We start from the raw sequence: 27,515 nt of genomic DNA on the forward strand, positions 1-27,515 counted from the left end.
TTTTCCCTTAGGATGGAAAGTCTTATTCCTGTTTTCTCTTTCTCACTCTTATTCCTTTCTCTTGTAGAATATTCCAGGGTAAGCTCCTACAATGTCATCACTGAGAACTATGCCTATAAAGTAGGTCTTGAAAGACTTTCCAATTAAATTAATTGTTAAACTTAAGCAAACACAACAAAATCACTGGGTACATTTAAGAGTTTTAAGATTTTAATTTCTGAGTATCTTCATGAAATGAGTATCTCCAGTATTTTCAGACTATGGGATACAAAAATAACATTTACTTAAATATAAACAACTTCTAAAGTTTAGATAGTTTCAAAGAGGTGTAATAAATAACATACTTACAAGAGAATTTATACATTTAAAAAAATGTCTTAAACTAGAATACTCTGGAATGAAATTTTTCCAAGTATCCTACACCATAAAATACATATTTACAGACAATAATTAACAGTGAATTCACAAATGCTTGTCCACTACTTTAAATTTCTATAGCATTGATAAGTATAAAACCCAAGAAATGAAAAAACGTCTAAAAATAAGTACACAGCTACAAACTGATTGTGAAAAGGGCTATTATAAAAAAAAAAAAAAGGCACTAGAAAATAAATACAAACACATCTGCTATAAACCCAATAATGGTTGTTCATACCAAACTGTAAAATACGAAAAACCAACCCCACAAAATTGTACTATTATAGAACTGTTTTTAATAGTTTTCCATCATTGACCATACTATTTTTGTTGTTGATGAATAACTTTTACTATGATTCAGTGGTACTGTATACTCATCTTAATGTAGTAAATAATGAACGGTGGCTGTGGCTGACAGAAGAATAAACGGAAGTAAATCTGAAAAGGTTCCAAAGGTACCTATGGTCAGCACTTAACACCTGTCACCAGGGAGTAACAATATTTCTGTGGGCTCCCTTCTTCAACAGCATATGGAGCAGTATGTTGGAATTTTAGATTTGATGATGATAAGGCTTCCCTGTCAACAGAAAAAAAAACAGCTTCATTAGTATCACAAAGGGTTCTCCTAATACATATTCCATCTATAGGAGCATGTCTGAAAGAGTATCCAAAACTCAAACAAAATGGAATGGGAACAGAATGATGGAATAAGAAGTGAACTTTTTTCTCAGTTGAGTAAATATAGGTTGTCTCTTACCATTTAAAAAAAAAAAAAAGTACTGAACTAAGGAAATAGTTAGGAACCATACCACCAGTATTTGAATCCAGCTTCTGCCAGTCACTTCACTAACAAATCTGGGGCTATTTATTTCTGAGACGCAGTTTCTAGATCTTTAAAGGGTAATAACAACAAAATTTACCCCTGAGAGCGTCAGTGAGGGTTCAGTGAGTTTAATGTCCAAAAAGTACTCAACTGAGGGTCGCCTGCCTGGGTGGTACAGTCAGTTAAGCCTCTGCCTTCGGCTCAAGTCATGATCTCAGGGTCCTGAGGTCAAGCCATCGTGGGGCTTCCTGCTCAGTGCAGAGCCTGCTTGTCCCACTCCCTCTGCCCCTCGCCACCACTCATTCTCTTTCTCTTGAATAAAGAAATAAAATCTGTAAATAAATAAATAAATAAATAACACCCAACTGAGGCCCCAACATGTAGTAACTTCCCACATGCTCAATCAAGATTGTGGTGTGTAGAAGTATAGTGCCTATAATTTAGGACGAAAATTAAATCAAGGTAAGAGTGAAATGAATGCTACTTAAGGCAGGTAGCAAACTGATCAGTTGTAAGAAAATGAGAATGTGCCTGGAGCAGACTTTCCTGTCTCCCCAGAAGTTGACTGTTTCCATCACTGGGGGACACACAAGCCCCAAGAAATGAGAAACTGCAATACTGAGAAGACTCTTTTAAAGACTCATCTCTACTATTTAAGGAAAAAGAAAGATATATAGACATTTTAAGGTTTTAGTAGGGAAAGAACAGCATTTATTAATTTCATGAAGGATTATAAAGTACCAAAAGCAAGCATGATGGTCATTAGGCCACCAGAAAGTGTGATCTATTATTATATTAATGGTATCCCAACAGAAATCTCTGATCAAATATAATTATTAATTAAAATATCATGTAAGACTTTAGACAAATGAGAGAAAGTCTAAAGGAATACACAATACTTAACGTCATCGTTTTTTAAAATTCTGTATTAGCAGGATTCCAAACTAATGAGAATAAGTGGCAGTAACAGAAACTCCTTGTTAGCTACCTCTGTGGCCCTGGGCTGGTCATCTATATCCCTCTGTATTCCCCTTTCAAGTTTATTTACTTGAAAACTATTCCCTCCTCCGCATTCACCCTTGAAATCTAACACACTGGGCCAGTCCCTTTCCTCTTGCCCCATTCCACAGAATGTGTGAAAAACACCTAGGGAGAGTTTCAGATTGAAAGCTGTGCCATCAATATTTAGCATCTGTTTACTTGCATTTCACAGGGGAGGAAATGACAAATTATTTTGCTTTCCAATTCTCAGAAGTGCATTTGCAAGCAAAAAAGAATGTCCTTTTTGCTGAGAGACACTGGATGGGCTAGGAGATGGTTTTATACATCTCAACAAGGTGTCTGAATGTTAATCCTCCACACACAACAAAGAAATCTAGGGACTTACTTCCTCCTCCTAAACTTTTTTCTAAGCATTTCTCATGAGAAGAATATAACCAATTTTAAGTCACTGGAATTGGTCAAATTAGGTAATTTACACAAAGCTTAAACTAACACTTCTGCCATTTTAAAACTGTATATGGTCACACAAATTTTCTTTATAATTCCTTTAGAAAGTACCTCCAATGAAACTAAGTTCTACAATGCTAAAATAATCACATGCAATGTTATCATTCAGATCTGATTAAATGTAATCTCCAAAACAAGGTGGGATCACTGCTTTACAGAAATACTTACAAGACTACATGATGTGAACACTTCTTTAAAAGATGAAAATTCAATTAACCTACTTATTTGACACCACACAGAAAATAATGAGATTCCCTCCCTCCCACTCTTGCACATTCCTGCAAGTCAGAATACTCAAAAGTCATTCTTGCATGTGTATGCGTGTGCACACGCATGTTCCAGAACATGTGCACTTCCAGATATGGTATTGCAGCCATTTGGGGATAGCATTTCAATCCTTGGATGGGAAAACTGTCAATTTTTTAGACAGAAAAGATGGCAAATGAAAGGAAAAAAAGTACATTCTTCAATGAGCTCTCTACATTAATCTGTTTCTTCTCTGAACTTTCCTATGGTCTAAGCAAAAACATCCAAAATAAAAAAAAAAACCTGCAAATCTGCACCACATGGAGTGCCATATAAGCACAGACAACGTGTATAGGCCCAGCATTTACACAGTCTGGTCTGGGTCCCAATGTTCAAAAACTATGATCCACGCAAGACAGAAACTCTGAGCTCTCATATGAAAATACTATGAACTCCACACGATTACTTATGGCTGAAATAATACATTATATATAGCCAATTTTGTAGTGTAAAAGTAAATATATATATATATATATATATATATATATATATATATATAACTTAAGGAATAATGTTTTACTTACATTTCCACCATGCTGTTCTAGCTTCTGTAATGCACTGGTGATTGGCTCTTTGAATTTCTTATCCCTCAGTCTCTTGGAAAGCTTTTAAAGTAAGATTGGGAGAATGAAATGATTTGAAAATCAACAATATTCACCACAGGCTTAAGTAAACTTCACTAAAGAGTATGCTAACTAGAAATAAAACCACTGAGACCTTACTGTATAGAAGTACCCAAATACCATTTCGTTTGTTTTAGACTCCAAGGCTTCTTTCAGAAAATATCTCATTGAAATTTATACATAATAGACCCATTACATTTGTTAAAAGAGAATTCATATTATTTCAAATCATGCGAAACCTATAAAATCTGGTACAGTATGGTATCCAGAATAAGTTTTCTATGAAACTGCATACTTTTCCATTTTGTATTTTGCAAGAGCATTTGGAGGACGATGATGGAAAGCTAAACCTCTTAAAACACATGTTTCCTACAGTGTAAGAAAGGGAAGAGACAAAAAGGAGAGAGCATTCACATGAATGACCCTCTAACAGTTATAGTTAGGACATTCAGACTACAAACCACAAGACCACCTGTCCCTAGGCATGGCTTGAATGGGCTTTAGATAGAAAGGTGGAAGTCTGACTGAAAAGGGAGAGCACAAGGTGAGGGAGGATAGAATCATACGAACAAAGAGGAAAAAACAGCAATTCAGATCATCAGGCACAACCTATAATAGTGTTCTCCCACCAAATGTCTCAATTACTCTACTCACCCAAAGACCTAAACATTTCAGCCTAGAGCAAGACTTGATCATGGCTCCACTTTCTGGGAATACAATTGAAGCCCATGCAAGAATTAGTCAGTGATCAAATACTTATAAGGGCCTGCCCTAGACTTGGTTTCTGGTTGTTCCTCTTCACATGGATGGAAGAAACCCAAGACTGCTTCCCATCACTGAGCACTGAGTTAGAAGCCCTTCTTCAGTTAGGTCAGTAAAGATGAGGAAGGGTCAGAATATTCCCCAAAAGATAAAAATGTGAGGGGCGCTTGGGTGGCTCAGTGGGTTAAAGCCTCTGTTCGGCTCAGGTCACGATCCCAGGGTCCTGGGATCCAGCCCTACATTGGGCTCTCTGCTCAGCAGGGAGTCTGCTCCCCACCCCCCGCCTGCTTCTCTGCCTACTTGTGATTTCTGTCAAATAAATAAATAAAATCTTTAAAAAAAAAAAAAAAAGATAAAAGTGTGAGAAAAGCAACTCTAAATGAGAGGACAGATAGCCCTAGGGATGGACAAGAAAAGGTGCCTCTTGGGGTACCTTGCGGGCTCGGTCAATTGGGCTTCCAACTCTTGATCTCACCTCAGGTCTTGATCTCAGGGTCACAAGTTGAAGCCCCTCACTGGGCTCCATGCCCAGCATGGATTAAAAAAAGAAAAGAAAAGAAAAGAAGAGAAAAAGGAAAAGAAAAAGTACCCCTTGCAAAATCAGATCTTTGGTTTGCTTTCTGCAGACCCCACTACCCAGGAGCAGTGGCTTATGGGCAGATCCATGAAGCACTACCTCCAGAATCATCTGATATCCTTACTCAAAAAGTACTAGAATTCTAGGGTCCTACACCATAATTACTTAACCAGGATCTCTGAGCAAAGGCCTTGGTTCTGCATTTTTATCAATATTTCCTCTTCCCCCCAGGGTCAGTGGAGGTCTGAACTGAAGCTAAGAAAGGATGTGACTTATTTTGCCTATGAATAAAATGAGTTGTATATGGGCTCAGTAACTGGTTTTGAAATTCTTTTTCTAGTCAAGGAACCCCTTCAAATAACATCTAATGCAGAGGTATATAAACAAAAATATATGTAAATCAAAATGGAGTCTTTCTGGCTAACAGGGATTAAGTGAGGTAAGGAAGGAGCACCAAAGCACCTCAATGGATTGTCAGGGGTGCCTCTCTCTTGGTGGTGTGCACTAAGAGACCAAGATTTAAAACCACATGGCCTATTTCGGCTATGGAATACCACAGGCATGTGAATGTCTGCGTGTTAACCAGACCTTCCCAGAGTGCTGACACTCCAGAAGGTGAAAGGCCCCTTTAAGTCAGTCCAGTATAAGAAAAAGCAGGGTTCTGGAGAGGAATGTAAGTGACCAAACATTAATGCTACTGGCCCAGAAAAATTAAAACAAATAAAGAAACTTACATAGCTCAGTTGTTAATCTGGCCTTTTTCTTTCTGCCCTGATGGGTGGGACTGGGAGGCTATTTAGGAATATTTAGGAAGTGAAGGTTCTGGGCCTTTCTCAACTTCAAGTGCAGGAAAGGACCCATGTGATTCCTTTTCTTGTATATCACATTCCCTTCACCTCATTCCAACTTTCTCAGTGGATGTCCTTGCTACTTATTTCTCCAAAAAAAACAGAAACCAATCTCCACAAGGGCAGAGAGCATATCGTTTTTTGTTCAGCATTATAGTCTAAGTGCCTATAGCATAATAATTGGCACAAAACGGGAGGCCAGAGAGCAACAGATTTGTTAAAATATTACTTGTCTGACTGGAGCAATCAATCTAAAATGAGCCATTTTATTTGTTAGGATGAAATTCCTGTGTTTATTCAGGGACAACCTGCTGATCTAAGCATTATAAGCAAAAACCTGCCAGGATTTTCTTCCTTTGTTCCCAAGGCTTCCCACATATTAAAGTTTCAGAGTCCATTCCTACTGTGTCTTCTCCCTATCAATCACCTGGTGCTGGTGGGAATTCATCTCCCACCATTCCTAGCCTCAGCACAGCAGTCCCGATAGATTCACTATCATCCCTACTTTCTACAGGCTTGGCCAAATGTTCCTGGAGTGTATTAGTCTCTGTAGAATAAGAAGTTCAAGTTCTAGGATCTCTCAGATAAATGGGTCCGGGGAAAAAAAACAGTGGAACTATGATCAAAATACATGCTTCAACTCTGAACTACAGAAAGATGAACACAGAAATTCTGGCTGTGGGTTATTCCAGCAAGGACGTTCAATGGTTTATCAGTGTGTGCAGTAAAGGATTAACACTGCCTAAAGAAAGGACTGGCTCTTCTCCCTGGCTCCTAGATGGAAACCCTAAGCCCTTGGTATGACCTGCCAGATAAGAGTATCTTTGTTTCCTGGGGGGCCTTGGGCCACAACTCAACTCAACTTCTGGAGAGGCTGGAGACTAAGGTCAGCCATGCAAACAGCCAGTCATGCTGGCACGGTAGGCCCCTAACTTGAACATGCATGCCTGGACGCCACATTGAGGTGAGTTTCTCAGGATGGCAATACTCCTGTGTGTTGCCACATATCCTTCCTGGAAAAAACCAGCACTGTCCACACAACTCTGTTGGAAGGAAAGACAAGTGGATGCTCCACACTTGGTCCTTCCTGGGCTCTGCTCTATGCACCTCCTTCCTTCATTGATTTTAACTGTTATACCTTCTGTATATTATTAACTGTAATAAACTGAAAGACTAAATAACAGCTTTTCTGAGTCTCATGAGTCCTTCTAGCAACCTACGTGTTGTCTTGGGGACTTGCTAAACTGTCCAGTATCCAAGTGTGTACTTGTCAGAATTAAAGTACACTTAAGAGGAAAAAAAGTCTCATCCTGAATACTATTTACAGACTCACTAAAAAACTTACAGGGAAAAACAAAGATGAAAAACATGGCTGTGGCAATGCACAATCACAGGTATATACCCCTACAGGAGGCAACCTTATAATTCATGACTAATCAACATGGGCATAATATCATTGTACTGTCCATTAATTTTTGTCCATTCAACTTCTGCTTGCTTGTTCTTATAACCCTAAGTTCTGCTCATGTAAGTGCTTTCCATTAAAAAAAATTAAAGTGAATACTGTACATTTGTAAAATATTTTATGAACTACTAGGTCTGATCTATATTTTTTTAAAGAATTATGGATTTTTTTTAAGATTTCTGAATCAGTTAATGATTAATCTGAAGCCACTGAATCATGACAAGATACAGACAGGGCATGATACACCATTCACAACCACTCTCTCATCTTTTCAATACTTACACTTGTAAGCAGATGTTTCAGATGGTCATTTAGAGAAGGACCAACAACTACACTCAGCTGCACGAGAGCATTCAGTCCTCTTGCAAACACTTCATCATCCATGTGGACCTGTGGGGTTAGTTGGGACAGGAGAGGAAAGAGGAGAAAAGGAAAGTTAGAGAAAAAGAAAGGTCAAACCAGAAAAAAGTAAGATTGAACATTCAAAAGTAGAAGATAAGCAACTAAACCCAGAACCAACCTTTAATGCTGTACCATCTAGAAACAAAAAAATAAATTTCCAGCTTGACTGAAACACTAACTGAACCATATTGCAGCATGCAGCAAGAATGATATGAGTTTTATTACTTTCTCCAATTACTCCAAATATACTCTTCTATCTTTCATATACCCTCTAAAGGCATCTTCAAATAAGTAATTATTTGTCCCTGAATAAGTGTGGCCTAATTTTGCACATGCACCAAAATCACAGGTAAAGGACCAATATAAATACAATTTAAAAGAAAAAAGACATAAAGTAGTCTAAATGTACCACAGGAAGTCCAAATGAATAGAAGATACCAGAGCTGCCTTTAGCACAGGAATCAGTCTTGGAAGCAAAGGTACAGCTTTCTCAAGAGCTCCTTGGACCAACAGCAATTCTCTAAAACCCTCCTTTGACACAAAGGTGTACGGATGTTTAGTCTCCCTCAAACCCTGTCAAAGACAAAAACAGAAACAAACAAGACACAAAACTGAATCCTCACTAGTCTAAAAGAAAATAAAGTTTTATTATGGTTTTCCTAATCATGATTTATAATTTCAATAATTACAATTTCAATTACACTCAGAAATTGTGGAACAATAGACATACATGAGACAGGAAGAATTTCTACCCACAGCAAGGAAGAAAAATGTTTTAAAAATCAAAGGAACAGGAAAAAGGGAAGGAAAAGCAAAGGAAAAATAAAGGAAATAAGAAAGAGAACGGAAGGAGGGAAAGAAAGGTAAATAAAAGAAAGAAAGAAAAGGACACCCTAAAACACACTAAGATACTAAAAAAACATTTTGTATATACTCCCAAATACTGCCTAAAAGCATCTAAAATGCTGGTTTATAACCACCATTTTAGGGACATAATTATTGGATCTCCTACCTTTACAGTGACTTTACAACTTGTTTAATGATTTTCTAAAATATTGTTCCCTTCATATTTAAATATTTTACATTAAGGTATTTTTAAAACATCATTTCCTAGGTTCAAAAACAATGTAATATTATAAATGTCATTTTTTTACTTTAGGATGTGAAATAAAAATATGAAAAAAAACCTGTATAATCTCTTTCACCCTAAATGCATCCGCAACTACTAGATAGTACTCTTTCATGATTTAACCCATCACTTGGAGTCAAGATAGAAGGGCCATCTGGCTTTCTGTAAAAACATCAAACAAAAAAAGCTACAGCAATACTCGCTCAGTTGGACTTCTTATTGTCTGTGAATAAATATAACTAGCTGCAAAGTCATGCCTAAAAATAGTAATTTTCAATCAGTTTGCCCTCTGGACCAAACTACCTGCTTCCAAACAGTGATCAAACATTTCCTTTCCTGGATGCTTTTGAAAGCTGTGCAGACAAGCACACCAGCACTACTTTGCACCACAGGTTCTAGCCTCTTAAGAGTGCCCGATCCCATTCATTTTAGAGATGAGGAATCAGGTCAAGAGGTGAAGTGGATTTCCATAGTGGTGGTCCTGTCAGTACTTCCCCATTATTAAGTGAGTAGAGGCGAAGGCTAACAATCTACCCAACACAGAAATAAAGGCAATGGTGTTTGGAAAATAAGTATTTAAAAGACTGACTTTATGTGATCTCCATTAAACACAGACTCCCTGTAGGGACTCTCCAAATTAAAGTACTCCCTTCCCGTTATGATTAGCTGGAGCACATTTTCAAAGGTGTTACTATAGTACTGATTCATCTAAAGAACGGTTTGTTACCAAATACAAAAAGTTTAAAATTCTTAAAAGAACAAATGAAACACTGATACATTTTAAGTTTTTATTTTTTTTAATTTTTAAAAGATTTTATTTATTTATTTGACAGACAGAGATCACAAGTAGGCAGAGAGGCAGGCAGAGAAAGAGGGGGAAGCAGGCTCCCCACCAAGCAGGCTTTAACCCACTGCGCCACCCAGGTGCCCCACATTTTAAGTTTTTAATACCAAGTTTAGAAGACTTTGATCAAAACTTAATTTCAAAATAGGCTACCTATAAAATAATCATACCAAAATAATTCTGCAATAAATTAAAAAAAACAAAGACAACAAAAATGATCCTTAACTCTTAAAAAAGACCAGTATCTATAACTTAAATACAAGACAACAGATTAATTCATTTCTCAACTTGTGACTCTAACAAAAGGAATAAATTTTACAGAAGAGATCACTAATTCACCTCAAGCTAATACTCTGCCAACTTTTTCCTGATATAAAATGTTAAATAATATAAAGGAACTGATCAGAAGTTTTCCTAAAATCCTCTATTAAAAAATGATCTCCATGATATTGTACTTAAAATGTACAGGTAGACAAAAGCCCAGAGACTTCTCCAAAAGGATGTTTAAGTACTTAAAATCAGTTCCCTATGAAACATATGCTCACATTAAACATGACTGGTTTTGTAGAAATAGATCACTCGTTATCTGATGCAGTTTAGATTAAATTGTTGATGTTCTACTGAAATAACTAATTCCCTATGACTTTAAGTACTTTTATTTTTGGAATTAAGTATGAATATTTCATCCACTTATCTATAAAATCCTGTGTAGATTAAGTTGTTTATAAACCTGATTAATCAGTTTCTAATAAACATATATTGATCATAATTAATTCCTAAGGGAGTGTGGTATTTTAATGACTATCACTTGACTCTTGTTTCCAGAGCAAAGAATAAGATTTACTGATGCATTACAAAATAATACTTAATATGATTTTTAAAGTTTTTTTTTTCCATAAACATTCAGGAGAAATGAAATATACATTTACCTCAGCTAAAGTAATAAGAAGAGGATCAAATGGAAGATTTTCAGGAGGACATTCCCACTGTAATTTGTGTTTCACTGAACCATGGACCAATCTAAAAAAACATCAGTGAACATAACATGGGCAACGTAATTATATCCTAAACAGTAATTATCCAACATATTCATACCCTTTCTATAACATAACCATATTAGAACTATTCCGTAATATGTAGGAATACCATAGCTTGAAATGGTATTACAAAGATATCTTATGCAACAATGTCTATAATCCCACAAACTCCTACTCTTCTGGTAAAATCGTTTGATGGCAAAACTAAACTTAACTTTGTTAAGCCTACAGTTTCAGAACTCAAGCATGCTGCTGTCTGTGAGTCTTAATACAAATGCTACACTTGACATGTTTCAGTCATAATTATAACAAAACAGATAACCTACAGATGTGCAAACAAAGAAAGGTGAGAATGAGAAACAATAACTTCTTTTATATGGAACAATATTTTTCAGATATGGATCACTTAATCCTAATGATCTGTGTAGTCAGGGCAGATTTTAGCCCTGTTAAATAGAAAAAAACTGAGGGCAGGAGGTTAAGTAGCCCACACCGGGTTAAAAAGTGGTAGCCCCTTCAATTAGTCACTGCTGTTTCGTTTTGTTTATTTTGTTTTAAACAACATTTACTGAGACATAACCAACATTCAACAGGCGCGCCTCTGTGGCTCAGTTGGTTAAGTGCCTGCCTTTGGCTCAGTCATGATCTTGGGGTCCTAGGATCGAGCCCCTTGTTAGGTTCCCTGCTTGCTTAATGGGAAGGCTGCTTATCCCTCTGCCTCTGCTTCCCCCAGTTGTGCTCACTCTCTCTCTCAAATAAATAAAATCAAATAAATAAATTAAATAAATAAATAAATAAATAAACCAACGTTCAAAAAACTGCACATGGCTATAAAGTATAAAATTTTATATGTTTTGATGTGTGAATACATCAATGAGCTATCATAATTATGACAGTGAACTTACACATCACCTTCAAATGTTTCCCTTTAGTTGTTCTCAACTTCTTGACACCTTCTTTAGCATTATTTTCTTCATATCAAGAGACCTTGGTGACATTTTTACTATTTTAGCAACCATAATTGTGTGGAGTGAGAAAGGGAGGTATAAGAACCTTAAAATCTCAACTCAGAATGTAAATGAAAAAATACTAACAATAAAATGAAGAATGTGAGCTTATGCATCCAAATCTGAAGATATGACGAAAAACTGTAATTCTTGAATTTTAGACTACAGAAAGAATGTTGTGATTACTCTTTTTACAATGAAAATAATATTTTCCATCATCTAGAAACAGGCTAAAACTGGATATACTTAGAAGAAATAAATGTTTCTTGATAGTGAAATCTTAAAATGGTATCACTCTATTAGTAATTATATTGTTTTCTTTAGAACAGTTCTGATGTCTACCCCGAAAGGTAGCAAGTATCAAAACTGAGAAAAAATACCTGTATGTACTCATTAAAAAATATAATTTCAGTAATTTTTAAAATTTTTGAAATATCATTTCAAAAAATAATGAAACAGTTTTGTTCAATTGTCAATTTTCGGTTTACAAATAAAATACGCTATTTATTTGCAACTTGCCCAAGCCTATGAAGGCTTATATTGTTTCAGAAACTGGTTCATTCAATTTCTTAAATTATAGATCTATTGGTAATTCTATTTTGGAATTAAAATGATCTTCTTCAACAATATCCCACGATCTATACCAGTTCAACAACCAAAGCCTGAATAAAGTACCTATTTCAACCTCCCTAGTAAATAAAGATTTCAATACATTTAAACTAAACACTGTTATCGATTTTACTCAATTATTTTGAATAACACAGTCAGTTATAACCTGTATTGATTTTACCTGCAAGGAATCCCTCCCTTAGAGTAAATGGCTGCAAATGCAGAAGGAGCTCGTGACTGTTCACCAAACTGAAATAAAAAATGAAAAGAATATGATAAATATACTATCACCTCCACTTTGTGAAGATACCTAATCAACTTTAATCCTATTGAGGTCAGGGGCAAATGGACATCCTGGCTTTCAACCCATGACACTGGTACCAAGTGCATCAACCTGCTCAGCAACAAAACTGAGGAAAATTATCAACCCCTCAGTACAGGAACCCCAAACACGCGTACTCTACTTCATTTATACCCCTAACTTGTTTTGGAAGGCTTGAAGGAAGCTGGAATTACATGTATAATAAATATAATACAGATAAATACTATTAAGAATGAACATCACAAATAAATATAGTAAAGGTAATACATTTTTCTACTATCTGCCACTGTGTTCTTTCAAGGTGAGGGGTCCATGGAGAAGGAGAGGTAAGTATAGAGAAAGCAGATTTGTTTTCAGCCTCCAACACATCTCCTACTTGTCCTCCAGGCAAATGTGGATATCTGGACAGTCAGGGAACCTGTAATTTCTCCAAACTCATTTTATGCTTCTCTAAAAGAGAAAAGCTTAGGATGGAAAGGGGTGATAGAGCTGAAGATAGAACAAGGCTCTTACAAACATATGCCTGGATGTGTCTGCTTAGATACAGAACTTCACAACTTTGCATTTGTCTATGTATTACCTTAAGAATACATTAAGTCTGTATTCCCAAAGACCATGTAAGAAGCGACTGATCACAACAACTGAATAATCACAGCATACATAATTTCAACATAGTCGATCAGAGACACAAATAATTTAGGCACAAAAAGTAAATTCACATGGTACTTGAACATAATCAAATGAAATACATTAGTGTAAATTACAACAAACTTACTAATCTATTTTAAAGATGTAACTAGCTAAAAAATCTTTAAAAATAAATGCAGTAATTAAAAAATACATTTAAGGGCATAAGTTTAGAATTAACTCTTTTTCCTCTGGAAAAGCACATGTTTGAAGTTAAAACACACAGATGAAAATTTCATTAGCATATAATATTATAATAAGAGATTCATTTATAAACTTCAATCCACATTCTGCATAATTCAAAGAAATTCTAATATTTCATTCATCTAACTAAAATTCCTACTAAGAAAAATATGTTTTAAAAACTGTTTTGGGGGCGCCTGGGTGGCTTAGTGGGTTAAAGCCTCTGTTTCGGCTCAGGTCATGGTCCTGGGGTCCTGGGTTCAAGCTCGGCATCAGGCTCTCTGCTTAGTGGGAAGCCTGCTTCTCCCCCACCCCCGCCTGCTTCTCTGCCTACTTGTGATCTCTGTCTGTCAAATAAATAAATACAATCTTAAAAAAAAAAAAACAAAAAAAAAAAACTGTTTCCAAGTAATCATATTAGATAGGGAAAGCAGAACAAATATTCTTTTACTGAGGGAAAAATTAAGACAACTTAGGGCTATAGATACTTTTTTTAGTTAGAGCAACTATTAGCAAATGATCTTATTTTTGGAACCTATAGGTCATATAAATAATCCCTAAATTTCCAAAACACCCACCAAGACAAAATTTCTGATTGAAATTCTAAGCAATTCCTTTCTTTTTCTTTTTAACTCGTTTTAGATATAATCATATTTTCATCCTCCAGGTCCCACATTATCAAATTTTTTTTTTTTTACCAATGGCTTCGTTTTGTCAATTTTTACCCAATTTTACCAAAATTCCATTACCACACCCACAAAAAAACTGTTGTCCCTTCAATTTTTTTTTTTTTTTAAGATTTTTATTTATTTATGACACAGAGATAGCGAGAGAGGGAACACAAGCACAGGGGAGCTGGAGAGGGAGAAGCAGGCTCCCCGCCGAGCAGAAAGCCCATATGGGGCTCAATCCCAGGACTCTGGGATCATGACCTGAGCCGAAGGCAGACGCAGATGCTTAACTGACTGAGCCACCCAGGTGCCCCGTCCCTTCAATTTTTAACCGTATCACTACAAACCATATTTCAACTCTAAAATAATCAACCTTATTAAATACACCCCACTATCCTCAGTTAAAAAAATTTTTTAAACTTTTGATTCAAGTGAAATACTCAAAACTTACACACATTTATGTGCATAAATTATAGGTATGCAGACCAGTGAATTCTCTAAAACAATGGTTTAATAACACTCAGGTGTGGAATACCTGAATGTTACCAGCACCTTAGAAACCTCCTCAGTGCCTCTTCCCAATCCCTAACTACCTTTTTTCCCCAGTGGTGAACCCTATCCTGACTTCTAACTGACTTACTCTGGATTGGTAGCTTGTACAGATCTTAGACATTGTCTTGTATAATATACTGTCTTCTCAGGTCAAACCATTATTTCTCAAAAATTTCCTTCATTTTTAATAAGTTTTAAAATTAGGGCTACTTATATTACTACTTTAAAAAGTTCTTCCTTAAAGAGAGGAAGAAGACTCAAGTGTCACCATCAATTCTCTCAACTAAACACAGGAAAAAGAAGCAAGAACAAGAAGAGAGCAGGGCATTCTTCAGGAATTCAACTTGACACTGTGCAAATTACAGAAAGAAGGAAACACACATGCTTATACTACTTTTCATTTGTAAAGTCAGAAATCTCCTTCTCCTTCTGGCCAATTCATTTTATCCTTGCTGTATTTCACCTGCCATCTAAGTCAGTGTCTCAGCACTCTCATAATCCCTTTTGAAGGCTGAAACCATGATCATCTTACCCTATGCAAGGCTGGGCAGACACCACCTGGTTTTGTAGCACAGGTGTGCTCGCTTTTTGGATAATTCACTGATCCACATGCTTATAATTATTCACTTTCAGGGGCATAAATCTCATGTTTCTTAAACCTGATTGAATTGCTGTCAGAAGGCAAATGAGGCTAATAGTATAGTTAGGATTTCTGGGGGAGCTAATTTATAGATCATAGCAAAATGGTCAGAGATATTTATGCAACTTGAAGCAGGTAATTCATCCTATGTCAACTGAATACAAGTTTATTCATTGATGTTAGGAAGTAAAAGAACTATATTAAATAAAAATAAAGCTGATGTGCAATTTACTTTATACTCTAGTACACTCATCCATGAATATGACAGTATATACCATAACTAGTTATTCTCTACACCTTCTCACTTCCATACTCGCATCATTTCCATTCTTCATCATGATTACCGTATGCCTTTTGTCACTAGCTTAAATGTAAGCCAAAAAAAAAAAAATTACAAACAAAAGGAACTTGGGACAGCATTCAGAATGGTTCAACAGTTTGCTAAATGTCTATTACTTTGAAAAATCTGTTGAGTTAGGAATGTCTTTTGTACCTACTGGGTTAATGGTCTTGGGGTTAAGTTTATCACTTGGTCGAGGATGAACTTTTCTTGCAGTCTCTGGAGAACTGTTTGAAGATGAGGAGTTGCTTTGTTGAACTGTAGTCCTATGTTTTATTTGCATGCTTGATGATGTCCTTTGATCACAGCTACCTGGAAAAAATGGAAGATCAACAAAAAAAGAGGTGAAAGAGATAAAGCTCCCTCTTATCCATCTGTATAACAATGTCTATTAACAAAATTCACCTTTCATTTAAAAAGCAATGTTCTGTACCTGCCTTTCTGTTTCTCAACTGTACAACTCCATGGCACTCTGATTTCTGCATTGCTTCCCTTTTATTCCTGCAGTCAAATGAGACTTGATTTCAGAATTTGGGGAAAGAGGGATTCATTGAGAACGTAAGACCAACACAGAACAGAGTAGAAAATACAATAAAAGAGATACAAAAAGGGTATGGCATGGAACAAAATACCAGAAAAACTAATGAGAAAATATGAAATTATATGAACATCAAGAACTATCAATAATAGCAAATGGAAAACAATCTGTAAGAAAATAAGATATATAAGAATAAACTTTTTTTCCATTCATACTGTCAAAATATGCCTTTAGAAACTTAACTGCAAACTTCTGGCTATATTCAGAAAATATGGACTAGATATCTGAAAGGAGAAAGTGGTTGGCACATCCCCTAGTATCTCTATCTTCTCTGGCCTCTCTATTTCCAAAGTTCCAAATGCTAACATCGGCGTATCAAGTCCTGTTTTTCAAGGGACAAAACGAACTCTCCTACTCAGTACATTACAAGCTCCTTAAACTGAACATAACCAAAACTAAGGTTATCACACTGAAGTTATGGACCCCTTGCTAATTCAAGGTACCACCAATTTTCTGGTGCCTCATAATGAAAAACTTAAGATCTTCTTTCTCTATTCCTTCCCTTCACTTCCCACACTCAACTCTACAGATGTGATCAATGTGGTGTGATAAGATAGAAGGAGCTATTGGCTCAGATTGGGGTCTGTATCCTCATCTCTACCAATTACCAGGTTTATGAATTTAGGTAGATTATTTAATCTCCCTAAATCTCGATTTCCAGACCTATTAAAAGGGGAGAATAATACAAACCTATAAAGGCTATTACTGAGGATAAATAAGGTAATATATCAGTTGCTTAACCAGACAGTGATGGTTCATTGCTCCCTCTTCCTCACTTTCCTCTTTTCTACTAACAGGAGGACTCTAGTTCGCAGTGATAATTTCCTGCCTAATCAGATTACTTCTAAATTTTCATCTCTACCAAAGAACTCTCCATCACACACACCCAAATTCATATGCCCAATTGCTTGCTGGTATTTCTAGGACTAGCTCCAATCCCAAGCTGTACACCGCCTTTCCTGATCTTCTCTGTTTCTTGGCACTCTGATTCCTTGGCACTCTGATTCCCGCACTGTTTCCTGCTTATTGCTACTTAATTACTCCATTCCCTCACTTGCATAGCACTCCAGTCATTCTTCCACTACAGCATTTCCTACTTTAAGCTTTTGTTACTAACTACACTGTAGGATCTTCATTAAGGTAACACAGGTGAAGCCTTCCTCCACTTCCAAATGACAGTTTTTCAAATATTTGGGGACAGACTCAACTCCTTAGTTTTCTCTTCTTCAGGATAAACACTGATGCTTTTTTCAGTGATTCCTCATGAGATGATTTTCATCTACTTGACAAATTAGAAATCTTCACAAGGATGAAACTCCACATAATTCAGTCCCAAAATATTTCAAACGTGATGTGACCATTTCGAAGTGCCTTGGAAGGATAAATTAAATGTAGGATTGTTTCATACACAGAACAATTTTAAAATGCAATTTTCTTGATTTAATATAGTCACTTAATTTTCTCATCCTACTACTAGCAGATGACTTACCTCCCAATATCATACATCACATTCATTCCCAAGGCATTTTTCACAGTTATGGTAATCAATGCCTCACTGAATTTTTCATACTACTTTAAGATAAGGTAAGGCAGGCTTTAAATATGTTGACCTGACACTGCATTTCAGTGAATATTCAGAGAAAATCTACTATTGTCTCAAGTTTCTGTTTTGAGAAGGTCCTGATAAGAATATATGATCTAGAAATAAATAAATCTCTGTCTCTGCTTCTTTGACTCTGTAATTGGGGGTAATTAAAGTAACTACTTTTAATGTTGGTGAAAACTAATAAATTAATATTCCTTTTGATCATAAATTTTAATAACTGTCATAGCTGAAAAGAAGCTTTTCAGATCCTACCCAGAAATATAAGGAAAGCAGAGCTGGCCTCATCAGATCATGGTGTATATTTTCCAACACTACCTACCAAACCTACAAAGTTTTTGTTGGAACAAGAAACTTCTACCTTCCTTTATGTGAAAAAGATGTTCCTGAGAGGTACTAGTAGGAAGGTGCTACATTATATTTTGAATGAGCTCAAAAAGCCATGGAAACTCTTCATTTAAAAATCTTTCATAAAACATGCCAGAAAACTGAGCTCCCAGAGGTTTTATGCATACAGGACAGTTTTTACGTGTAATACACTTACATAAATTCCAGCAATAACATCAAAACACACATACTCAATGCAAACACTTCTATAACTACTTTCAAAAACTCTGTATTAGAGAGCTTCTTTCCAAAAACAAATATTTTTCACTTATTGTTAGAAGTATCACCCTTTACCTTACAAATTAAGTATTCTCAAAATATTAATATATTAAAAATAATATCCATCTGGCAAGGGTGCCTAGGTCGCTCAGTTAAGCATCCAACTCTTGATTTCTGCTCCAGGTCCTGAGATTGAGCCCCCAAGACTGGCTCCATGCTCAGCAGAGAGTCTGATAGAGATTCTATACCCCACACCCCTCACATTCTCACTCTAAAATAAATAAATAAAGTATTTTAAAAAATATATCCATCTGGGAGCATACCACTGACAAGACTGGTACATGATTTGTCTGTAGAAGAAAACTGCTTAATTTATCTTACACTTAATTCTCTTGAGTGCTTTTCCATTAACACAGGAAGGGTGGTGTAAAGAGGTAATAATGGTGAGAGGAAGTGAAAAGGTAAGAACTATTGTGTGCTACAAATATTATCAGTCACAGCTCATACTTTTACAAAACAATACTAAGATTCTAAAAAGGCACTAGAATCCACCTGACCCAAACATCTAAACGATGTTATAATATCAGAGAGTAAGCAGACCAAGCAGGATCCACAGTGGAACCCTTACTTTCCCTTAGTTTCCTTAGGTACTGCAGCCCATCTACTCATCTAAAAGGGGCTGTGGATATCTGTGTCAATGATATGAAAGCATAATTTCGTTTCATTATTTTGGATAGGTCACATACCCTATTTCCTTCCCCATATGCATTTTCTTCCTGCACCACGCTCTGAGACCGCTACACTACACGGCGTGCTAAATTATCAGGGGGCAGAAGCCACGTTTCTTCCTACTTTCTCATGCATTGTTTAGAAAGTTCCCAAAGTGTAATAGGCACCCCACTAAAGAAGCCATGCTCCATCTCTAGAGCTCCTTCAGATTCTAAAGTGCAGCGACAGAGCCCAGTATCCACCCATTTCAATTCCTTTTTACCATAAAGTAAATCCAAGGGGACAGCACTGAGTCTTAAAATTTGCTTTCCATTTTCCTACCGTCTTCCCCTCCAACACCATACATTTCCAAATATTTAAGAATAGTTCAAGGCCAAGCTGCTGTCAAAGTTAAAAAATAAGCGACGTGTATTGGGGGGGGTAACAAAAAAAGGGGGCTTTTTTGTTTTGCTTTTAAGGAATAGGGGGAGGGGGTGGTGGCCGACTGCCGGTTTTCCATTAAGGCCAACGAAGGCTACTCTCCGCCAAAGCCAGACCTCTGGAAAGGAAGGGTGCTCAGCAGCTCCAAGGTCCTTGGCAACGGAGTCTGGCGGCCTTAGCAACAAGCCAGGGAGAAAGCCGGCAGGGCCGTCACAGCGCGGGCGGCACCGAGGAATTCCCGCAGCCCTGGCCCGGGGCACCCACAACCTGTTCCTACCGCGCCTCCCTCCCGCGGCGACCCGCACACCAGCCCCCACGCCGGGTGGGACTTTTGCTCGGCGCCCTCTCCCAACTTCCCCACTCCGGTCCCCGGCGGCCGGGATTCGGGGAAAGTGAGGCTTCGCGCGGTCCCCGGATCTGGCGGCGCCACGTAGTGACGTCAGACGCATGCCGCGCCCTCGAAGCTTCCGTCTGGGAGGCTGCCAAGGCGCGGGGTTGAAGAGGGTTGCCCTGGCAACGAGGGCCGGGAGTTGAAAAGGGTAGCTTCCAGCCAGCCAGGCGTTGTGTGGTGACAAAAGGGCACCTAGTGGAGGGTCTTTAGGGACTGATGAGAAGTCCGGGGAGCAGAGGAGAGCACAGACTCCGAGGATTTCTTCCCAGTCCGTGTACCTAACTCTAAACACTTCTCTCACACACTTAAAATACTGTTTTCTCCACCTGCCCTAGAACCTGAGACCTCGGGGCCTGGAAATGTAGCCCAAAGGTTTTGTGGGGTGGGAGCCAAAGCCATCTGCCTGCCCAGCTGTGGAATTTCATTTCCTGTCATAACTTTCTAATTCACATGCCATCGTGTTCAACTACACAATACATCCATATTTTAATTAAGTGCGTGTCCTTTTTCACTTAACATCATTTTAATAAAACTGATGCTGCAAGAAAATGCATGTCCCCTTGTGTTTCCACCAAAAGCAATTTGGGTTGTCATAGGAAAAAGCCCAAGCGCTTCAGATCTGCGAACTGCGTTCCTTTCTAGCGTCTTCTCCTGTTGTCATCCCATAGCCTTAACGGTTTTTCAGGTAATAGCTAACTATTACAATTGTCACTCTCTGAGCAGTCCAGGCAGTGTAGTTCCTCTCTGTCCTTGTAGCTCCATTCTTGCTTCCTGAGTTACTGCTGTGGAAGCTGCTTGGACAGGTTGAGTTCCTTCGTGGCAATGACTGTGACTTTTCCCTTCGTTTCTCCACCTTCTAACACAACGTAGCAGGGACTCAGGAAATAACTCTTTGAATAAATGAAACAAACGAATGAAGTCTTTGTATATCTAATTCCCTCAATGTTCTGTAAAATTTGCACACAAGTCTAAAATTTTGAAGTTCATACTGAATTTACCTATCTTCGCCATATGACAGAAACTATCACTTTTCTACACTCAATTAGCACAATGCATACTTAAATAGCATTTTTAAAAAAGAAAAAAAGTTCCTATTTGTTAGCTATTTTCACCTTACGAGCTCTCTTCCCCAGATTCTCCATGCCTTATTATATCTCCTTGTCTTCTTCCTCCCCGCTAGCATCTCCACCGATAGACTTAGCAACACCTAGCTCAGGGCCTTCTAGTCCTTTTGTCTGGAATGTAAGAATAATTTGCTTTCAGTACTGCAGAGAAGTGAAGTGCACATGTTCTGAAGTTAGTCCACTTAGGTTAGAAACCCAACTCCAACATTTATGAGCTATGAGACCTTGTACAAGTCATTTAACCCCTCTAAGACTTAATTTCCCCATTATAGGTTCATGTAAGACAAGAGCACAAGTAAAGCTCCTAGCACACAGGAAGAGCTTGGTAACTATTCGCCAGTGCAATTGTTGAGGTGAAACCCAGTCATTATTTTTCGTAGAGTACACTGTGTTGTAGACATCTCAAGCTATGCCTTGGTGTTAGTATGAGACTCTGAATTTTTCATGGATTTTTCAGATTAAAAAAAAAACACACAATTACTTGTTTGAGCCTCCTAATTATGATTAAATCAGCCTCTTGTAAATTTTCTATCTTCATTTTTAGAAAATAAAGAAGCAGGTTTATTGGCATTGTGACTTTATCTGGATATCATGCCGTAAATGGTGGATACTTTCTTGGACAAACTAATTTGAGAAGCCTGTGAGACATCCAGGTGAATGTGACCAGATGACAGTTGGCTATGCCCATCTAGTGTGGAGAGGCAAGAGCTTTGGATTTTATAATCATCAGTGAATAGACAGTAACTGAGGCTATAGGAGAACTTAGTGTGTCTATGGAGAGCACGCAGTGTGTGAGAAACGGAAAGCCAGTAGTTGACTTGGGTCTCTGAATCCTGTTCTAGTTTCAAGGTTTAATTCTCCTTTTGGAAAAAGTACAGAGGGAGTGAATGGTTGACCTATGTGCCTAGCAATATGACAAGTGATTCTGAAAAGACAGTAAGTACCACATATCTCCTACAGATTTACTCTCCACTGTTCTCTACCCAGCCATACACTCTGGGAAGCTGATCAAGATGGACTGGCATCAACAAGTCTCCCATGCCCACTGGATTACACTTGACTTTGGCCAATGGGGAAACTTAACAAAAACTGTAGAATTCAAGGAGAGTGAAGTCAGAAGATTTTTTCCTCTGCTTCATCTCTAGGAGTTTCCCTGGATCTGGCTGTATCTCTGAATGAAGGTCACAGTGCCATTCTAAATAGCCAAATTTAGGACTACAGGTGTAAAATCTCAGGTGTTTCTAGCCCTTGATGAATGCATTGTCTCTGCAGTTACCCTGTACTTTAATGAATAGTCCTTTTGTAAATAAATCCTTGCCAAATTATCCTATTTTTAAAGTATCCCTACATGTTGTATAACTTATGAATTAGTAAGTCTGACTAAAGCTGAAAAATCAGAGTATTTTTCTCATTGTTTTGGTTTCTATTTCACTTGTGAACTTATACTTGTTTAGTCACCATTTTCAAGAAAATATCAGAGGTATTGTTGGCTTGGCCTTAATTACTTTATAGAAAATTTTTTCCTTTTTGTACAAATTACAGACCAAGTGATTATTCTCAATTATCAGGAAATGAGATATAAGCTATTTTTTTAATGTTATTTCTAGTACACCCTGTCAGGACACATTAGAGATTATCATTATATAATCTTTGAGAGCCTACATGGAAAAGTTAACTTTAATTTTAATTTTAATTTTTTTTCCATATGGAAAACCATAAACAGTGATAGTAGCTACTTAGGTGAAAGTAAAGATCAACACGAATGAGGATACAGAGCCACATTGTCCAATGGAAATATAATGTGAGTCACATATGAGCCAGGTGGTGGTTATTAGGGAGGGCACATATTGCATGGAGCACTGGGTGTGGTGCATAAACAATGAATGCTGGAATACTGAAAATAAATAAAATTAAGTAAAATGGAAAAAAATTGATTGGTTGATTTGATAGAGAGAGAGAGAGCATGAGAAGGAGGGGCAGAGGGGGAGGGAGAGAGAGAATCTCAAGCAAATTCTGCACCAAGTGCAAAGCCATGGCCAAGCCAGTCATGGGGCTCCATCTAAGGACCCTGAGATCATGACCTAAGCCTCAACCAAGAGTAGAATGCTTGACCAACTGCAAGCTAACAGGTGCGTTTTTAAAAATTAAAAAAAAAATGTAAAATTAAGTTTAATACTGTATTTTATTTATTATATTTTAAATTTTATTCATTTTATATTTTCTATAATATTTTATATTTATATAAATGAATATCTTGTTTATACAAAAATAGCCAAACACATCCAAAATATTATCAATATGCAAAGATTATAAAAAGTATTAGTGTGGGGCGCCTGGATGGCTCAGTGGGTTAAAGCCTCTGCCTTCAGCTCAGGTCACGATCTCAGGGTCCTGGGATCGAGCCCCGCATCGCGCTCTCTGCTCCTCAGAAAGCCTGCTTCCTCCTCTCTCTCTGCCTGCCTCTGCCTACTTGTAATCTCTGTCTGTCAAATAAATAAATAAAATCTTTAAAAAAAATTAGTGTGATATTTTACATTTTTGTATCATACTAAATCTTCAAAATCAGATACATATTTTACATTTATAGCACATCTCAATTCAGGCTTGTCATCAGGAGCCACATGTGGCTAGTGGTGATCAAACTGGAGAGTGTGAAGAGAGAGTTATGGCCTCAAGTAGTTGTACAAATATAGAGCCAAGTAAAAAAATGGAGGGTATCAAATAGTTACAGGGTACCTGCTTCATGTAGAATATACCATTCGATATTTGAAGGTCAATGCAAAACGTAAAGAGAAAACTAATTAATTGATTATGAATCTCTGTAGAATCCACACAAGTAAGCTTCCTCCATGATTTACAGTGGAATTTAATTTTCTTTTCCAAATTCTTTTTTTGTTTGTGGAGGAAACATAATCTTCTTCTCCTTGAGATGTGTTGGAGAGGAAGTGCTAAAGCTTGATTTTTTGGTGTTAGTTTCCACACTCTGGGATTCATGGGAACCTGCGAGACTGCCTTTGAGTCCTTTGCCTGGACACACCTGGCTATTTCCTTTGCCTGGACACACCTGGCTATTTCTTCTGGTCCTGTGCCTTACAAAGTTCAAGACTATTTAGAGAGTATCCAGAGCATTAGTTCTGAGACACTGTCCTGGGGGTGAGTTGAAATTGGGTAGGGCAGGGCACACTGTCTTCCTTACACTCAGCTCTCTACCATGACTCTGAATGATGGAGTATTCTTGCCTCTCTTCCAAATAGTGACTGGTCCTTGGACTTGGCTGTTGAGATTTCAAGGCCAAGAATTTGACTCTTGTTGTCAGTACTTTTATGATTATATCCCCCTCTCTGAGGCAGTAGGCATAAAATACTCTAGCTGTAGTCTGCACAGAGAAAGTGTCATGAGGTAGCAGGAAATACTATTTTCCACCGCTCCCACCACCACCGTCATCATCATGTGGGAGCTTATTAGCAATATAGAAGGTCAGGCCCCACCCTAGTTCTACTTAATCAGACTCTACATTTTACCAAGACTCCTCAGATGAGGAAATGTACTTTACAGATTAAGAAGCACTGATTTAGGGGCACCTGGGTGGCTCAGTGGTTTAAAGCCTCTGCCTTCGGCTCAGGTCATGATCTCAGAGTCCTGGGATTGAGCCCTACATGAGGCTCTCTGCTCAGCAGGGAGACTGCTTCCCTTCCTGCCTCTCTGCCCCTCTGCCAACTTGTGATCTCTGTCTGTCAAATAAATAAATAAAATCTTTAAAAAAAAAAGTAGCACTGATTTAGGCAAATGTGAGGGAGAAGCAAAAACTACCTCTTCATGGTAAAGAGTTGTTCCTGTTAAATTATTCTTTAAAAAACACAATATAAGAATGAGGGAGACTGTAACTCTCCATTTAGGTATAAGGCATAATAGTTTTATAGGGATTCAGCCAAAGATTACAGTAAAAGAACTGTATGAGGGCTGTTGAGTGTTGAGTTTTATCTCCTCCAAATTCATATGTTGAATCAATGAGGGATCAATAGTGAGCAAATGTCTTTTTCTCCATACTTTTCCAAAATCTCACCGAAACAGTTTGCTTTCATTTGGCAAGTTCCGCAATATACTTTCACTGTCTTACATCAGGGCATAACTTAGACTATAAGCATCTTTATCACAGACCAAGGACTTTTCCCTTCTCTAAGATAACATATTGGTCCATTACACTGACAGTTAATATGCTGATTGGACCTAGTGAACAAAGAGTAGCAACTACTCTGGACTTATTGGTAGGTCATTTGCCTTCACCTCTAAAATTTCCAGGAGTCCAGTGATGTGGGACATATTGAGATTTCCTTCCCAGGTGAAGTGAAGATTTTGCATTCGACACTTTCTACAACCAAAAAAGAGGCACGATGCCTACTGGGCCTCTTTGGACTTTGGAAGCAACATATTTGTCATTTTGGTGTGTTACTCTGACCCATTTAAGGAATAACCTGAAAAGATGCTAGTTTTAAGTGGGCTCTAGAACGAGAGAAGGTTCTGCAACAGGTCCAGGCTGCCATGCAAACTTATGACTTATGACTTAGGCCATATGATAAAGCAGATCCAATGTTGCTTGAGGTGCCAATAGCAAATAGGGAGCAGTTTTGAACCTTTGAAATAAAGAAATCATTTTATTGAGGTGGATGAGAAGAAGGTATTAAAGCTTTTCTTAAATTCTTTTATACCTTCATTTTTCCTAGTGCACACTTCACCTAATGTGATAGTTCATTTTAGGTGTCAAATTTCCTGGGCCACAGTGCCTAGGTATGTGCTTAAACAGTATTCTGGATTTTTCTGTAGGGGTGTTTTTGAGTGAGGTTAACATTTATATTGGCAGACTTTGAAAAAAGCAGATTGCTCTCCATAATGTGGGTGGGCCTCATCCAATCAGTTGAAGGCCCAAGTAGAATAGATGAATGACCTCCTCCAAGCAAAAGGAAATTCTGCAATAGACAGCCTTTGGACCTTAATTGCCACATCAGATCTCTTCTGGGTCTCAAGCTTGCCAGGACTCCTTGCAGATTTAGACCTGCTAGCCTCCATAATGGCATCAGCCAATTCCTTAAAATAAATGTTTCTATATAGAACTTCCTTGACGATAGAGCTCCATCCTGATAAACCCATTGTCAAGTGAAAATATCATAAGTCAAAAATGCATTTAGTACATATAACTTCCAAATATCATAGCTCAGCCTAGCCTATTTTAAATGTGTTCAGAATACTGACATTTGGGTGCCTGGGTGGCTCAGCGGGTTAAAACCTCTGCCCTCAGCTCAGGTCATGATCCCAGGGTCCTGGGACGAGCCCCGCATCAGGCGCTCTGCTCAGCGGGGGAATCTGTTTCCACCTCTTTCTTTCTCTGCCTGCCTCTCTGCCTACTTGTGATCTCTGCCTGTCAAATAAATAAGTAAATAAATAATCTTAAAAAAAGAAAAAGAAAGAAAGAACACTGACATTAGCCTAAAGTTGAGGAAAATGAAGTAACAGATTTTTTATAATAAAGTACTGAATTTCTTATGTAATTTATTGAGTACTGTACTGGAGGTGAAAAAGAGAATGGTCGTATGGGCACAGACTGGTTGTCTAAGTGTATTGGTTGCCGACCCTCATGATCCCATGGCTGCCCGGGAGCTGCTGCTTGCTGTCCTGTTCAGCAACACAAGAGAGTACTGAACTGCATATCACCAGCCCAGGAAAAGAGCCACATTCAGTACTCAAAGTACAGTTTCTACTGAATGCACATTGCTTCACACCATTGTAAATTTGAAAATTTTAAGTCAAACCATCATAAGTTGGGGAACCATCTGTATATTAACATGTCTCACTTCTGTTTCTCTGGAAAATAATACACCAGATTTCTCCATGCTGTTGAGTAAATTCCAGTTTCCCTGCAGAGCAACCTTGAAAAGCAGTCCCAAAGCTCTGTAAAAAGTTAGTCTGTGATCTCAGCCTCTACCTCCCACCCCTAGAATCTCTAAAATACTTGTTCTGTGTTGAAAGGCACTGGCTGAATTTGGTCTCGGGCTACCACACTGGTTTAAAGAAGAAGATCAATGCTGAGAATAAATTGAATAGGTCCAGAGATCAGAGTGAAGGTAAATGACTAAGTTAGCTTCATCAGTGATGTCTATATATTTTCTGATTTCGTCCAATTACAGTTAGGATGAAACACTGTTGATTAGCTGTCTTCACTGGGAAGATTATCAGATAATTGCCAATTTTTGCTTTCACTGTTTGCTCCACATCGATCATCTTACCTGACTTAGTATT

The 27,515-nt window shown here is 37.7% G+C and overlaps 1 protein-coding gene across 1 annotated transcript; it reads right to left on the reverse strand.

The window, feature by feature from the left end:
• Positions 1–182: 182 nt before the first annotated feature.
• PACRGL (parkin coregulated like) lies at positions 183–20,118 on the reverse strand. The gene is made up of 9 exons (XM_044225913.1): positions 19,987–20,118; positions 16,187–16,254; positions 15,911–16,065; positions 12,540–12,607; positions 10,635–10,725; positions 8,171–8,305; positions 7,613–7,720; positions 3,580–3,660; positions 183–994 (listed from the first exon to the last, which is right to left on the reverse strand). The coding sequence occupies exons 2-9, from the start codon at positions 16,236–16,238 to the stop codon at positions 938–940; spliced, it is 747 nt and encodes a 248-aa protein (XP_044081848.1). The 5' UTR covers positions 16,239–16,254; positions 19,987–20,118; the 3' UTR covers positions 183–937.
• Between the last annotated feature and the right edge of the window lie 7,397 nt (positions 20,119–27,515).

This window comes from Neovison vison, chromosome 11 (assembly GCF_020171115.1).
Source record: "Neovison vison isolate M4711 chromosome 11, ASM_NN_V1, whole genome shotgun sequence".
Taxonomy (NCBI): domain Eukaryota; kingdom Metazoa; phylum Chordata; class Mammalia; order Carnivora; family Mustelidae; genus Neogale; species Neogale vison.